Source organism: Dipodomys merriami, unplaced genomic scaffold (assembly GCF_024711535.1).
Source record: "Dipodomys merriami isolate MVZ:Mamm:240054 unplaced genomic scaffold, mDipMer1.0.p SCAF_52, whole genome shotgun sequence".
NCBI classification, from domain to species: Eukaryota; Metazoa; Chordata; class Mammalia; order Rodentia; family Heteromyidae; genus Dipodomys; species Dipodomys merriami.
The window spans coordinates 10,002,132-10,017,182 of record NW_027206091.1 but is presented as its reverse complement, the minus strand read 5'-3'; the positions used below and the strand labels follow the sequence as shown (position 1 = coordinate 10,017,182).

Genomic DNA, 15,051 nt, shown 5'->3' with positions numbered 1-15,051 from the left:
AGACAGTCTGATGACACAGAGCTGTGACCTCAATTCATGAGTCAGGACATAGCCATGCTGGATGGGGCTGGCCAGCTGTAAGTAACCCCAGGAAAGGGAAGTTTTGTGTGAGAGGAGTGAGGCCAGTGCTTCAAAGGCTGGGAGGAACCCTGGGGCCACAAAACTGTCTCTCTGAGCCCTACCAGATCAGAGCAGTACAGGAAAGGTACAGGAAAGCGGGAGCAGGGACCATGAACCGCCTGCTGCTACAGCTACTGTGGGTTTCCACCTGCATCCCAGGTAAGGGCCGGCCGCACTACCTGGGCTGAGGGTGTGGGGGGGAGCTAATGAGCTGGGGAGTAAGCATGTGGGTAGGAGTTCGGTTCTCAGCAACTCCCTCCCCTCCACACACTAAAAGATCCTGGCTCTGTGGCACATAGTAGGTCCTCTAAGCAAGCCAGCAGCAGAGCAGCTGCGGCCATCTAGGGAATGTGGGGTCTAGGGAGGACCATGGCCTGGTAGGCCTCCTTGGCGCTCTAAAAGCCTATTGCAATGTGACACTCCATGAACTCCTTAGGTAAGGAGAGGTTGAGGAAACCGATTCTGACCTCCCAGCTGGGGCCCGTGTTCGCTATTCTGCTGGACGCCCCCTCGCCACTTTTGAGAGTTAAGGGAGGGCAGAGTGTGTACAGCACCGGGGGACTGGGACCTTGGGATGAGGGGGGAGGGTTGGGGCTGGGATGCTGGGGGAGGGATCCCGGGTGGAGGGAGGGACTGGGATCCAGGGGAAGGCTGGGATGGGACGGGAGGGGCTGGGGGATCTGGGGATGGGATTCCCAGTGGGGATCTGAGGCTGGGATGGGGGGAGGGCTGGGGATCTGGGGATGGGATTCTCGGTGGAGGGAGGAGCTGGGACCCTGGGGGGGCTGGGGATGGGACCCCCCCGGTGGAGGGAGGAGCTGGGACCCTGGGGGGGCTGGGGATGGGACCCCCCCGTGGAGGGAGGAGCTGGGACCCTGGGGGGGCTGGGGATGGGACCCCCCCCCGGTGGAGGGAGGAGCTGGGACCCTGGGGGGGCTGGGGATGGGACCCCCCCGGTGGAGGGAGGAGCTGGGACCCTGGGGGGGCTGGGGATGGGACCCCCCCCCGGTGGAGGGAGGAGCTGGGACCCTGGGGGGGCTGGGGATGGGACCCCCCCGGTGGAGGGAGGAGCTGGGACCCTGGGGGACTGGGGATGGGACCCCCCCGTGGAGGGAGGGGCTGGGACCCTGGGGGATCTGGGGATGGGACCCCCCCGTGGATGGAAGGGGCTGGGACCTTGGGGGGGCTGGGACATCCCCGTGGATGGAAGGGGCTGGGACCCTGGGGGGGGCTGGGGATGGGACCCCCCCCCACCGTGGATGGAAGGGGCTGGGACCTGGGGTGGGATCCGGGGGAGGCTGGGATGGGGAAGAGGGCTGGGGATCTGGGGCCTGCCCACCCTCATCCTCTTCCGCCGGCTCACCCGCATCCGCCGGGAAACATGGGAGCTCAGGTTAGAGGAACGAGAGGAAAGCGGGAAGGAACTGCGCGGGGTGCGGGCGGGCGGGCGGGCGGCAATGAATAAACCACTCCCCGGTGCCCAGGCCGCGGGAGGCCGAGGGTGAGTAATAACTCCTAATTCTTTTAGCGGAAAGGGACGTTGGGGAAGCCAGGGGGCCGGGAGCAGGGCCGGGAGCGGAGTGGACAGCGCAGGGCCTGGACGCCAGCGGGGCTGGGGCGGGGGGAGCCAGCTCCGGGCCCCGGGGCGGGGCCAAGAGGGAGGTGGGCGGAGCTAACGCGTGGGGGAGGAGCCAGGCCGAGAAATCACAACGGGGCGGGGCTAGTAGCCTGCACAGCGCAGGGGGGGGGAGGGAGGAAGACCATTGGGTGGGGCTAAGCCCTGAGGCGCGATTAGAAGGCGGAGCTATGGCTTGGGGGCGGAGTTGGAGGCGGGGTTAGTACCTAGGGGCGGGGAGAGAACCTTAAGGGAGATTTAATTGGCCGTGATTGGCTCTCTGCGGGAAGGTGGGCGGGGCCAGGATTTCCGCGTGGCCTGTCTGGCGGGGAGCCGGAGTAGAACCACCTGGGGAGTGAGCGGATCCGGACTCGGAAGCGGCGGGGGGCGGGAGGGGCTTGAACTTCCTCTAGCCGAGTTTACGAGTTGGAACGGACGGAGGGGGAAGAATCGGGCCTGGGCAGGGCTTGGGCGGCCGGTAGATGGTGGGTCGGGCAGTTGAGGGGCGCTGCGGAGCTCCTGGGTGGCGGGGCCTCCGCGGGGGGCTCCGGCCGGGGTCGGTGACCACCTTACCCCCCCCCAGCTTCCAGGGCCCTGCGCTGTGTGCGGTGTAACAGCACCGAGCGCTGCCGAGTGGAGGAGTGCGCCCCGGGCCTGGACCTCTGCAGAATCACCATCCTGCGAACCTGGGAAGGTGAGACTCCCCAGCCCCCCATGCGAGGACCCCGGGAAGTCTTTTCCCCGCCAAGGCCTGTAATCCCAGCATTGACCAGCTGAGACAGGAATGATGTCAAGGTCAAGGCCAGCCTGGGCGAAGGTGGAGACCCTACAGCGCAATGAATAATTAGGCCCGACGCTGGTGGCTCACACCTGTCATCCTAGCTGCTCTGGAGATCTGAGGATCACGGTGAACCTGCCAGCCCCAGGCAGACAAACCTGAGAGACTCATCTCCAGTTAACCAGCAGAAAGCCAGTGGGCCACCAATGGTAAAGTACCAGTCTGGAGTGAAAAAAAAAAAAAAAAAAAGCTAAGCAAAGAGCACAAGGCCCTGAGTTCAAGCCCCAGCCAAAATAAAATTGTGAAATATTTCTATTTGTTAGGTGTGTGGTTGTGCACACTTACAATCCCAACACACATTAGGCAGAGTAGAAGGATCTCCAGTTTTAGGCAGGTCACGATTCCATGATGAAAACAAAAACAAAACAACAACAAAAACCCAGCCAGGCGTTGGTGGCTCACTCTTGTAATCCTACCTACTCTGGAGGCTGAGATCTGAGGATCATAGTTGGAAATAAGCTTAGACAGGAAAGCATATGAGACTCTTTATCTCCAATGGACTACTGGGGGGAAAAAACATGTGGAGCTGTGGCTCAGGTGGTAGAATGCTAGCTTTGAGCAAAAACAAAACAAAAAAGCTCAGGGGCAGTGTCCAGGCCCTGAGTTTAAGCCCCAGGATTGGCATAAACACAAAAATAAAAGAAAAAGAAAAAACAGCTGGGCGCAGGTGGCTTATACCTGTAATCCTAGCTACTCAGGAGGCTGAGATCTGAGGATCACCGTTCAAAGCCAGCTTCGGCAGGAAAGTCCATGAGATTCCTATCTCCACTTAACCACCAGAAAACTGGAAGTGGTGTTATGGCTCAAGGGGGCGAATGCTTGCCTTGAGCAAAAGAGCTGAGGGACAGCGCCCAGGCCCCGAGTTCAAGCCCCACGACCAACAACAACAAAAATTCCTATAATTGGTATATTCATTCCTAATGAAATCGTTAAGTTGGAGCAGGAGAAGAAACTTCTAGAAAAGACAGGAGTTGGGGCTCAAACAAAACAAGAGACCTGGGGCTGGGAAGGTGGCTCAGTGGTAGAGCGCTTGCCTTGCATGCCTGAGACCCTGGGTTCGATTCCTCAGCACCCCATAAGCAAAAAGAAAAAAGCTGGAAGTGGCACTGTGGCTCAAGTGATAGAGCGCTAGTCTTGGGCTAAAGAGCTGAGGGACAGCGCCCAGGCACAGAGTTCAGGCCCCACAACTGGACCCCCCCAAAAAAAAAACAGGAGACCTGGCCAGGGTCAGTGCTGGAAGTGGGTGACCAAGGCTGAGTATCAGAGGTTGCCTTGGGCCCAGGGAGCATCCAGGGCACTCAAGACCCATTCATTTGCCCCACAGAGGACATGGAGGAGGTGGAGAGAGGCTGTGCCAATAGGAATAAGACCAACAGAACCATGAGCTACCGCGTGGGGGCGCAGATCTTCAGCCTCTGGGAGATGGTGTGCGGCTCGGACCTCTGCAATGCACCCAGGCCTGGTAAGGACATGCCACAGCCCGTTGGCTGCAGCCCATCCCATCAGCCCATGCCACCCCAATAGCACCTCCAACGCCAACTCAGTTGTAACCCGTCTCACATTTGCACCATGTCCCTTCGCCTCGCTCATTATCTGCAGCCCACAGGCTTGTATGGCTGCTTGTTGCCTGAGAGACACCACACCCTCTTTTTTTTTTTTTTGTCAGTCCTGGGGCTTGAACTCTGGGCCTGGGCACTGTCCTTGTGCTCTTCAGCTCTAGGCGAGTGCTCTACTGCTTGAGCCACAGCACCACTTCCGGTTTTCTGGTGGTTTATTGGAGATAAGTCTCATGGACTTTCCTGCCCAGGCTGGCTTTGAACCTGGATCCTTAGATCTCAGCCTCCTGAGTAGCTAGGATTACAGGCGTGAGCCACTGGTGCCTGGCTAACACCCACTCTTTTAATTAATATTTTTATTTATTTTTGTGTCAGAAGTGGGGCTTGAACTCAGGGCCTTGCACTCTTGGCTGGCCTTTTTATTCCCCCTTAAGGTTGGTGCTCCACCACTTGAGCTACAGCTCCACTTTTGGTTTTTTGGTGATTTAAGTGGAGGCAAGAATCTCACAGCTACGTCTGCCAGGGCTGGCTTTGAACTGTGATCCTCAGATCTCAGCTGTCCTGAGTAGCTGGGATTACGGGCGTGTCACTGACACCCAGCGTGTCTTCATACTGTTTGTTTTTGTTTTTGTTTTGATGGGTTGTGGGGCCTGAACTCTGGGCATGGGCACTGTCCCTCAGCTCTTCAGCTCAAGGCTAGTGCTCTACCACTTGAGCCACAGCACCACTTCTGGCTTTTTTCTTTTTGCTTATATGGTGCTGAGGAATTGAACCCAGGGCCTCATGCATGCAAGGCAAGCATCCTACCACTGAGCCACCTTCCCAGCCCCATATCTTTATACTTTTAACAAAGTCCCAGCATGGAGGACATACTGGTGGGGGGAGCGGGGAAGCGTTTTTGGGGTGTGCCTGTGATCTACACCAGGCAGATGTGGGATCACACGAGGGCTGAGGCCAGCCCTGGGCAAAAGCGTGAGACTCTTATCTGGAAGAAAGGAGGAAAAAAGTAGAAAGGAGAAAAGTAAAAAGGAGAAAAGATTGCAGGTGTGACTTCGTGATAGAGTGTCTGCATAGCAAGGTCCAAGGCTGTGAGTTCAAACTTCAGTACCAATGGAGGAGGCGGAGGGGAGAGGGGGAAGAGAGGGAGAAAAAGAGAAGCCCTCGTGAAGGCTAGCATTGAAGAAAGTGGCCAGAGGAGATGACAGAAGCAGCAAAATGGAGGTGTCTAGTCACATAGACAGGCAGGCAGGCAGGCCTTCTTCCTGTTTGGTGAAATGTGGGGCAAAGACTTCCAGATCTCATCATATGCAGTGCCTTATGTGAAGCGGCTGTGCGGGCTACAGCCGTGGAAATCAGGGGAGCGCAGATGTGGGGGTTCCCCAACCAGCCTGGCTTGTTCCTCGACTTCGCTTTCCAATCTGTCTGCCCAGGCACGCTCGCTAGACGAGAGCCCCAGGTTGCAGTTGGAAGCAGGAAAACGCGAGGTACAGTCCTACCATCAGTGGGACCCCAGAAAGACAAGTCCCCAGATCTGTGAACGAGTTTCTCTCGAGGCATTGGCAGGCGGCGTGCACCTCGCCTAAGATGCCAAGGCATGCAGCAGAAAATAGTAGCGTAGCTAGAAATCTCAGAGACAAGCCTGGCCTCCAGTGGGCATGGGGTGCCAGAGAGACGTGCCAAGCTGGCTCCCGAGCCTTGCAGAGCCTCTCCAAGGAGGGCACCGGTGGCTCACGCCTGTAATCCCAGCTAATCAGGAGGCTGAGATCTGAGAATCGCGGTTCAAAGCCAGCCCAGGACCTGGGCACTGGTGGCTCACTCCTGTAATCCCAGCTACTCAGGAGGCTGAGATCTGAGGATCACACTTCGAAGCCAGCCTGGGTAGGAAAGTTCATGAGACACTTATCTCTGATAAACCACCAACAAGCTGGAAGTGGAGCAGTGGCTCAATTGGTAGAGCACCATCCTTGAGCAGAAAATCTCATGGACCCTGCGCCAGGCCCTAGTACCCACACTAAGCTCCACTTCTTTTTTTTTTTTTTTTTTTTGGGTCCGGTTGTGGGGCCTGAACTCTGGGCCTGGGCACTGTCCCTCAGCTCTTCAGCTCAAGGCTAGCGCTCTACCACTTGAGCTACAGCGCCACTTCCGGCTTTTTTCTTTTTGCTTATGTGGTGCTGAGGAATCGAACTCAGGGCCTCATGCATGCAAGGCAAGCACTCTACCACTGAGTCATCTTCCCAGCCCCTAAGCTCCACTTCTTAAAGGTCCTACCAGCCTCTTCTCACCTCCACCTTGCTGAGGACGCAGCTGCCCTGCTGTGAGCCCTTGGATGACAAACCACAGCCTACCCCGGCAGGGCAGGCCACGAGCAGCTGTGTGTGCTACAGCCCAGAGGCAGCTGGCTGAACAGAGACAGGAGAGAGTTTGTGGGTGGATAGAAATGAAGCCACGTTGATGGATCACCCCCTGCCCGTGGGAGATCATCTTTAACATGAAAAGTGAAAGGCCCAGCATCTGCGTGCAGTGGTGCACACCTGTAATCCCTGCACTCGGGAAGCAGAGGCATGGGGATCGTAAATTTGGAGCCAGCTTGGGCTACACAATAAGACCAAGGAAGCAAGGGATGGAGAAAGGGAGGGAGAAGGGGGGAAGAAGGGAGGGAGGAAGGAGAGGAGGATGGAAGGGACAAAGGAAGGAAAGAAAGGACGAAGGAAGGAAGCAAGGAAGAAAGAAAGGCTGGGCACTGGTGGCTCACAGGCTTGTCATCCTAACTACTCAGGAGGCTGAGATAGGAGGATTGCAGTTCAAAGCCAGCCAGGGCAGGAAAGTCTGTGAGACTTTTTTTTTTTTTTTGCCAGTTCTGGGGCTTGAACTCAGGGCCTCAGCACTGCCCCTGAGCCTCTTTGTGCTCAAGACTACCACTTGAGCCACAGCGCCATTCCAGCCTTTTGCATTTATATGGTACTAAGGAATTGAACCCAGGGCTTCATGCATGCTAGGCAAGCACTCTACCACTGAGCCACCTTCCCAGCCCATCTGTGAGACTCCTTATCTCCAGTTAACCAGCAGAAAACCAGAAATGGAGCTGTGGCTCAATGTGGTAGAGGGCGAACCCCGAGCGAAAGGACCTCAGGGACAGTGCCAGGCCCTGAGTTCAAGCCCCATTACCAACCAGAGGGGGTGGGGGAGAGAGAAGGAAGGTTGGATGGGAGGAAAGGGGAGAGAAGAAGAAGAAATGAGAAGCATGGATGGTGCAGGGAAAGCCAGGGCCCTGGGAGGAGCAGCGGAGGTAGAAGGGTTCACAGAGGAGCCCAGCCGGGCACGGCCACGCAGATGTGTGGGGTTCGCTTGAGAAGACATGGTCATGGGCCTTTGGATATTCCTCTTTGATGGTGACGACTGGGCCTTGGCCGGGAGTGACTCACCTAATGACCGTGAGCCTGCCAGTGGAAAGCCTTGGCTCACGCTCGGTCTTCCTCCTAAATCTTGGCCCCGACGCAGCTTGGATGCCGTAGGCTGGGAAGGGAGGGCATGCTGGGCCGGGAGAGGTGTGCGCCAAGGCCCCGGCCCAGCGGTGACCCCGTGTTTCCAGGGAAAAGTAACTGGTCCAGTTGGCCAGTGCTTCCCCGGGTGCCCATGGCTCACGCCTGTCATCCTAGCTACTCAGGAGGCTGAGATCTGAGGATCGTGGTTCAAAGCCAGCTCAGGCAGGAATGTCTGTCAAACTCTTATCTCCAATGAACCACCAGAAAGTCAGAAGTGGTGCTGTAGCTCAAGTGGTAGAGCACTAGCCTTGAGCTGAAGAGCTGAGGGGCAGCGCCCAGACCCAGAGTTCAAGTCCCACAACTGACAAAAGTAAAAAGTAGAAAAAACACGGCTGGCCGGGCGCTGGTGGCTCACGCCTGTAATCCTAGCTACTCAGGAGGCTGAGATCTGAGGATCGCGGTTCAAAGCCAGCCCGGGCAGGAGAGACCGTGAGACTCCTATCTCCAATAAACCGCCAGAAAAACCGGAAGTGGCGCTGTAGCTCAAGTGGTAGAGCGCTTGCCTTGAGCTGAAGAGCTGAGGGACAGCGCCCAGGCCCAGAGTTCAAGCCCCACGACCGACCGAAAAAAGAAAAAGAAAAAACACGGTTGAAACACTTTTAGTCATACATTCTTGGGGCTTCCAGTCTGACACTAGACCGTGATTAGAGTGGGCAGGGCTGAGATAGGGGAAATGGAGGGGCGGGGGCACTAACCTAGTCTGGTGCTGCAGGAAGGGTTTCCTGGAAAAGCTGACGTTGGAAATGATACTTGAAGATTGAATGGAACTGGGGAAAGTCAGAAGCCAGGGAAGACTGGTTAGGTTAAGGCAACTGCATATGCAAAGGCCCAGGGGCCAGTTAGCCCTAAGGGGCTGAGAGAAATCAGTGGAGTAGAGCCTGAGGGGCTAATGTAGGGAGATGTGGAAAGACAGGTATTTAAGTCATGGTCTTCCATGGGCCTTGAATGCTACACTAAAGATCTTGTATTCTGTTTATTTAGGATGTGTGTGTGTACATGTATGTACGCGTGTACACACGGGTGCCCCCTCCGGGTACTAGGACTTAAACTCAGAGCTAGAGCTTTTTCTAGAGCAGTGCTAGAGCTTTTTCTGCTCAAGGCTGCTGCTCTATCACTTGAGCCACACCTCTACTTCTGGCTGTTTGCGGGTTGATTGGAGATAAAAGAGTCTCACTGATTTTCCTGCCCAGGCTGGCTTCAAAACTGCAATCTTCAGATCTCAGCCTCCAACATAGCTAAGATTATAGACGTGAGCCGCTTGTGTCCTGCTTGGATTTTATTGTAAAAGCAAGAGGGATCTATGGAAGGATCTTCCCTCTGTAGGGATGGCTGGGTGTGGAGGAGGCTGGTGTTAGAGGAGCTTCTAGCTGGAGTGGGTCATGGGGCTGGAAACGAGGAGGTGGGCTCTGGAATGGCTTGGGGGTGTTTGGGGGAACCCAGGAGGAGGCTGGAGCTCCAGGACTATACCTCCAGCAGCACCTCTCCATCAGGCCCCTCTCCTCTCCCCAGCAGGCCGGACGCGCTCCTTTCCTGTGGGCCGTTACCTGGAGTGTATGTCCTGCAGCTCCTCAGACGAGAGTTGCGAGAGGGGCCGGGAACAAAGCCTGCAGTGCCGCCATCCCCGAGAGCAGTGCGTGGATGTAGTGACCTACCACGGTCCCGGAAGTGAGTCCCTACCCCCCTCCACACAACAGAAGAGATTGCATTCCCTCACACTGCACACAGAATGCAGCCACTGGAAGGCCAGCGTTAGGAAAGACAGTTCCTGAGTTGATCAGGAGCCCCCTTGTCCCCCACTAGATGTCACTGTATTCCTTACATACTGCCTCATGGCCCAAAATGGCTGCCAGAGCTCTCTGGACTTTGTGTCCCAACTTCCAGGAGAGAGCAAGAAGGAAAGAAAGGGTAAGGGCTCACCTTCCAAAGCCCTTTCATGTAGATCACATTGACTCCAACATCATCAACATGGACAGACCAGGAAATGTCCTTTCTCTAGTTACCCTAAATAAAATGAGGGTTCACTCCCCACGCCCCCCCCAAAAAAGAATGGGTACATACCTGCTACAGTGGGCAAGGCCAGTCTTAACCCCTCACTACTACCTGACCTCTGACCTCTCCTGAACGTCCCCGCCCCCACAGGGATCTGGGAGGATGAACAGCACATCAAAGGCTGTGGCCAACTTCCTGGCTGCCCAGGACCCACCGGTTTCCACAGCAACCACACCTTCCACTTCCTGCAGTGCTGCAACTCCACCAAGTGCAACCAGGGCCCGGGTAAGGGGCGGGGCCTGTCGAAGGGCGGTACCTGGCAGAAAGTCTAGTATCCCGCCCGATGTGGGGATGGATGTTCATCCATTCGCTCCAGCTCTCTGAGCCTCTGGATTTTCTCTGAAAAGTAGGCACAGCAAGGCTGTCTTCAATGAATTTAGCACGGCATGGCGTTGCCTGCCTACCTGTAATCCCAGATTGAGGGAGGAAGGAGAGTTCAAGGTCAGCCTAGTCTACATAGTGAGACCTTGTCTTTAAAAAAAAAACAAAAACAAAGGGGCTGGGAAGGTGGCTTCGTGGTAGAGTGCTTGCCTAGCATGCATGAAGCCCCAGGTTCGATTCCTCAGTGCCACATACAAAGAAAAAGCTAGAAGTGGAGCTGTGGCTCAAGTGGTAGGTGCTAGCCTTGAGCAAAAGAAGCTCAGGGACAGCGCCCAGGCCCTGAGTTCAAGCCCCAGGACTGGAAAAAAAAAAGTGGAAAGAAAGATTTTGTGGAGTTCAATGAGCCCATCAATCAACTTGCCAAGACCCAAGCTTTCTGCCTCCTATGTCTTTAATCTTTCCACTGCTGCTCACCTCCACTGTCACCTCTCCTTTTCCCTGGATTAACATTGCAGCAAGTAATGTGTCCTTCAGTCTTTCCTCAAGCACTTCCACGACTTAAATCAGAGCATCCAATCAGGAGGGCTTGCTCTAGCACCCACCTGCCTCATGATCTTCCTGTGGTTTGTGCCAAACTCCATCCTGCCTGAGGGCCTTTGCACATACCCTTCCTATAGCCAGGAACACAGCTCCTGCATCTCCCCACTCCCCCCCCCCCCAAAAGCTCACCTGGCTGGCCAATGCTTATCGATTACATCTCATTCTTCACCTCCACAGGGTCAGAAATGAAAGCCAGGATTTTGCACATGGCAGGCAAAGGCTCTACCTCTGACATAACCCTCCCTGCCTTGGATTCTTTCTTTCTTTTTCTTTTTGGTCTGTCCAGTGGTTTTACGGGATATACTACACCTCTTCTCTGCCCCCCCCCCCCCCACAGTTTTAGGCAAGATCTTTTTCTCTAATTCAGGCTGAGAAGCCAATGCTGGCCTCAAATTCACGATCCTTCTGTTTGTTGCCCCAGGTGGTACATCTTGCCTTTGATGTGCTTTCCTCAGACTTCCAGCGGCCCCCTTCCCCAGGAAAAGCTCTGTTCCCACAGAACTTTCCATAGCGGGGGGGGGGGGGGGGGGGGAGGAAACGCTCTGCCGATACCTCCCAGTGCAGAGCACCTGACATAGGAACTAGATGAGGCAGTGATTTCTAGTAACTCAGTGTAATCGAGGTAGGCAGTGGCCACCATGTCGGTCAATTCTGAGAATGAAGGGACTGTCTGATGTCACAGAGAGGCAAGGCGAGGTCTGGGGCCTGGCCAGACGTGGGGCTCATGGAGAGTGGAAAGGTGGGATTTCCTCAGGGACAAAGGGAAGTGTCGTTCTCATGCCTAACCAACGGGGCTGGGGGGGGGAGCGCCTAGTGCCCGGGCCCCAGGAGGGGACCACATGGGGGGAGGACCGCCACTAACCTCTGTCTGTGTCATCTCCCAAGCCATGCAGCTGCAGCAGCTGCCGCCCAATGCTGTGCAGTGCTACAGCTGTGAGGGGAACCGCACCCATGGGTGCTCGGAGGAGGAGGCCACCCTCATCCCCTGCCTGGGCCCCATGGACCGATGCCTGGAAGCCACTGGTACTAAAGGTGAAGTGCAAATTGGAAGCCGAGAATTAGGACTTGGGCAGAATTAGGAATTAGCCCGGTGGCCAGTGACTCATGGGTGTGATCCCAGACTTCTCAGGAGGCTGAAATCTCAGGATCGGGGCTCAAAGCCAGCCTGGGCAGGAAAGTCTGTGAGATTGTTTATCTCCAATAAACCACCAGAAAACCGGAAGTGGCGCTGTGGCTCGAGTGGTAGAGCCCTAGCCTTGAGCTCAGAGGCTCAAAGACAGCATCCAGGCCCTGAGTTCAAGCCCCACAGGTGACAAAGAATTAGGACTTGGGCTGGAGGTGGTAACTAGGGCTGGAGTGCCTATCTGGCAAGCGGAAAGCCCAGAGTGCCAACCCCAAAGTCCATTAAAGACTGTCCATTAGGAAATGAGTATTTCCACCATGGGTCCACACAGGGCAACTTCTGAGGGCGAAGGACTTCCTGTGGATGGGTGGGACTTCCTGTGACCTTCAGGCGCCTACTTCCCAAGGCAGCTGGAGTCCAGGGATTCTCCGGAGATTTTGGCTCCTTCACTCTCTCCACACCTGTGTGTGTGTTAGATCTACGGATATGTGGTGCCACAGAAATTAAAAATGAGGAGTCAGTTAGTGAGCCGGTGGCTCACACCTGTCATTCTAGACCACTCAGGAGGCTGAGATCTTGGTTTGAAGTCAGTCTGGGGTAGGGAAGTCCTCCATTAGACTTTTTATTTCCAATGAACCAGCAAGTGGGGCTGGGAATGTGGCTCAGTGGTAGAGTGCTTGTCTAACATACATGAAGCCCTGGGTTCAATTCCTCGATACCACATACACAGAAATAGCCGGAAGTGGTAGATTGCTAGCCTTGAGCTGAAGAGCTGAGGGACAGCGCTCAGGCCGAGTTCAGACCCATGACCAACAACAAAAAAGGCATCCAGGGATACTGACTAATAAGACAATAAAATCTTTTTCTTTTGTGTAAAAAAAAAAAAGTCTCATAAACATGAACATCCATAGCATTTTTTGATGTAAAACAGCCATGTTTTAAGAAAAAAAACATGAAATGAGAAGACTAGCATCGTTTTCCTGTGCTGTAAATCTCTTTGATGTCTGGTTTTAATAGAAATCAGCTGGACTTTTGACTCCATGTTTGCATTTAAGCTGTAGCCACGTCACCTATTCCAGAGCTTCTGGAAAACTCCCTGTATACTCTTGAGAGCAAAACCTAAATTATGGGGCTGGGAAGGTGGCTCAGTGGTAGAGCGCATGCCTTGCATGCATGACGCCCTGGGTTCGATTCCTCAGCACCACATAAGCAGAAAAAGCCGGAAGTAGCTCTGTGGCTCAAGTGGTAGAGTGCTAGCCTTGAGCTGAAGAGCTGAGGGACAGTGCCCAGGCCCAGAGTTCAGGCCCCATGACCAGCAAAACAGCAACAAGCAGCCACTAAATTATGTCTTAGATTACATTCAGAATAAATTTTATGTTGGCACTTAAAGGGTTTCTTAGGCAGGCACCCTACCATGTGAGCCACACTCCCAGCCCTTTTGGCTGTAGTTATTTTTTCAGATAGGTTCCCTCTCTTGTGCTCAGAGCCAGCCTTGGACCCTTGATCCTCCTATTATGCCTTCTGTGTAGCTGGGTGATATGCATGACTATTCCTTGCATAATGAGAATAATGTAGAATTCCCAGATTCCCATCCCAGGTGCCTGGGCCACACTGGCTGCTTTCTCCAGGTGACAGTGCAGGTGGCACCCACAGGCAAGGTGCCAGGCTGCTCACTGGAGAATCCCGGGTCTGAGAGAGAACCAGGAAATCTCACGCTGTCTCCTTTGTCCTCAGAGATGGAGAACACGAACTACACAGTGCGAGGCTGCGCAACGGCCTCATGGTGTGAAGGCTCCCACATGGCCGACACCTTCAGCCTGACTGGAGTCAGTGTGTCCTGCTGTACTGGCAGTGGCTGCAACCACCCCGCTGGAGATGCCCAGTACCGCAGGGGTGGGGGCCCCCAGCCCCGCCCCACCTACCTCAGCCTCACCATGACCCTTCTCACAACTGCCAGACTAGGAGGGGATCTTCTCCTCTGGACCTGAACTCTTAAAGCCTTTGCCCTGGCTGGATCCAGGGACCCCTGTGCCCTTTCCTCAGTTCCAGCTCTGCAGACTTGTATGCCAGTACATTGTCCTCTCTGTTTCCTCCACTGTCAGAAAAAAACCTCGTATCTGATCAGTTACTGTGGCCCGTGCCTGTCATCTTAGCTACTCAGGAGGCTGAGATCTGCACATCACAGTTGGAAGCCAGCTCCGGGGTAGTTTGGGAGAGTCTTATCTCCCAACTAACCACCAAAAAGCCAGAAGTGGAGGTGTGGCTCAAGTGGTGGAGGGAAAGCCTTGAGTGAAAAAAATTAAAGGACAGGGCTGGGAAGGTGGCTCAGTGGTAGAGTGCTTGCCTTGCATGCATGAGGCCCTGGGTTCGATTCCTCAGCACCATATAAACAGAAAAAGCAGGAAGTGACGCTGTGGCTCAAGCCCGTAGAGCGCTTGCCTTGAGCTGAAGAGCTGAGAGACGGCGCCTAGCCCCAGAGTTCAGGTCCACGACCGGCAAAAGAAAGAAAAAGTTAAAGGACAGTGTCCAGTCCCTGAGTTCAAGCCCCAGGACCAGAACAACAACAAAGAAACCCCAACATCCCGCCACAACATTGTCTCACCGAGGTATCTGCAGAGGAGCTGGGGGCCATCAGCATGTTGTTTGGCTTTATTAATATTTTTTGCCAAAATTGTTACTGTTGTTAGCTAATATTCATATTATTTATTTATATTATCAATAAATTTTTTATATGAGTGAACAAGCTAAGTTTCCTGGTCTCTGTAGCATCCAGCTTTGGGAGTATGAACGTGGGGGTAAGGGGCATTGGCTCTTCAGGTTTCTGGAACTGTAGGTCAGACTAGGATGCAGGCATCTGAGGCCCCTGTCTTCGGTGTGGTCACTAAAGAGTTAAGTTAACCCTATCTTTTTTTTTTTTCATAGTCCTGGGCTTGAACACTGGGCCTGAGTTCTGTCCCTGTGCTCCTTTTGCTTGAGGCTAGTGCTCTACCACTTGAGTCCCAGCACCACTTCCGGTTTTCTGGTGGTTAACTAGAGATAAGAATCTCACAGACTTTCCTGCCTGGGCTGGCTTCACAGTCTTCTAAGTAGATAAGATGACAGGTGTGAGTCACCAGCACATGGCAACTCTATGCTTTTAAGCTTTCCCAACATTTACTTTTGTCCACCAGCAACAATTTGTGTGTGTGTCTGTGTGTCTGTGTGTGCGTGCATGCTGGGGCTTGCACTCAGAGCCTGGGCACTCTGCCTTAGCTTTTTTGTTCAAGGCTAGTGCTCTACCACTTGAA

At 54.5% G+C, this 15,051-nt stretch overlaps 1 protein-coding gene across 3 annotated transcripts; it reads left to right on the top strand.

Moving 5' to 3' along the window:
* On the top strand, positions 1-14,501 carry LOC138811270 (urokinase plasminogen activator surface receptor-like). 3 transcript variants are annotated; one of them, XM_069999006.1, is made up of 8 exons: positions 1-279; positions 2,319-2,429; positions 3,898-4,035; positions 5,560-5,613; positions 9,181-9,336; positions 9,811-9,945; positions 11,527-11,673; positions 13,499-14,501. In XM_069999006.1, the coding sequence occupies exons 1-8, from the start codon at positions 231-233 to the stop codon at positions 13,750-13,752; spliced, it is 1,044 nt and encodes a 347-aa protein (XP_069855107.1). In that variant the 5' UTR covers positions 1-230; the 3' UTR covers positions 13,753-14,501. The 3 variants fall into 3 exon arrangements, with proteins under 3 accessions (XP_069855107.1, XP_069855109.1, XP_069855108.1); XM_069999008.1 differs by lacking the exon at positions 5,560-5,613 and having other exon boundaries at positions 2-279; positions 9,184-9,336; XM_069999007.1 differs by lacking the exon at positions 5,560-5,613 and having other exon boundaries at positions 2-279.
* The last annotated feature ends 550 nt before the right edge of the window (positions 14,502-15,051 follow it).

What these genes read in the sequence shown, in the direction of transcription:
- LOC138811270 (XM_069999006.1), top strand. Translation starts at nt 231, where the DNA reads ATGAACCGCCTGCTGCTACAGCTACTGTGGGTTTCCACCTGCATCCCA. An exon ending in TGGAAGCAGGAAAACGCGAG is followed by an intron (nt 5,614 to 9,180) that starts GTACAGTCCTAC and finishes TCCTCTCCCCAG; the next exon opens with CAGGCCGGACGCGCTCCTTT. An exon ending in GACCTACCACGGTCCCGGAA is followed by an intron (nt 9,337 to 9,810) that starts GTGAGTCCCTAC and finishes CCGCCCCCACAG; the next exon opens with GGATCTGGGAGGATGAACAG.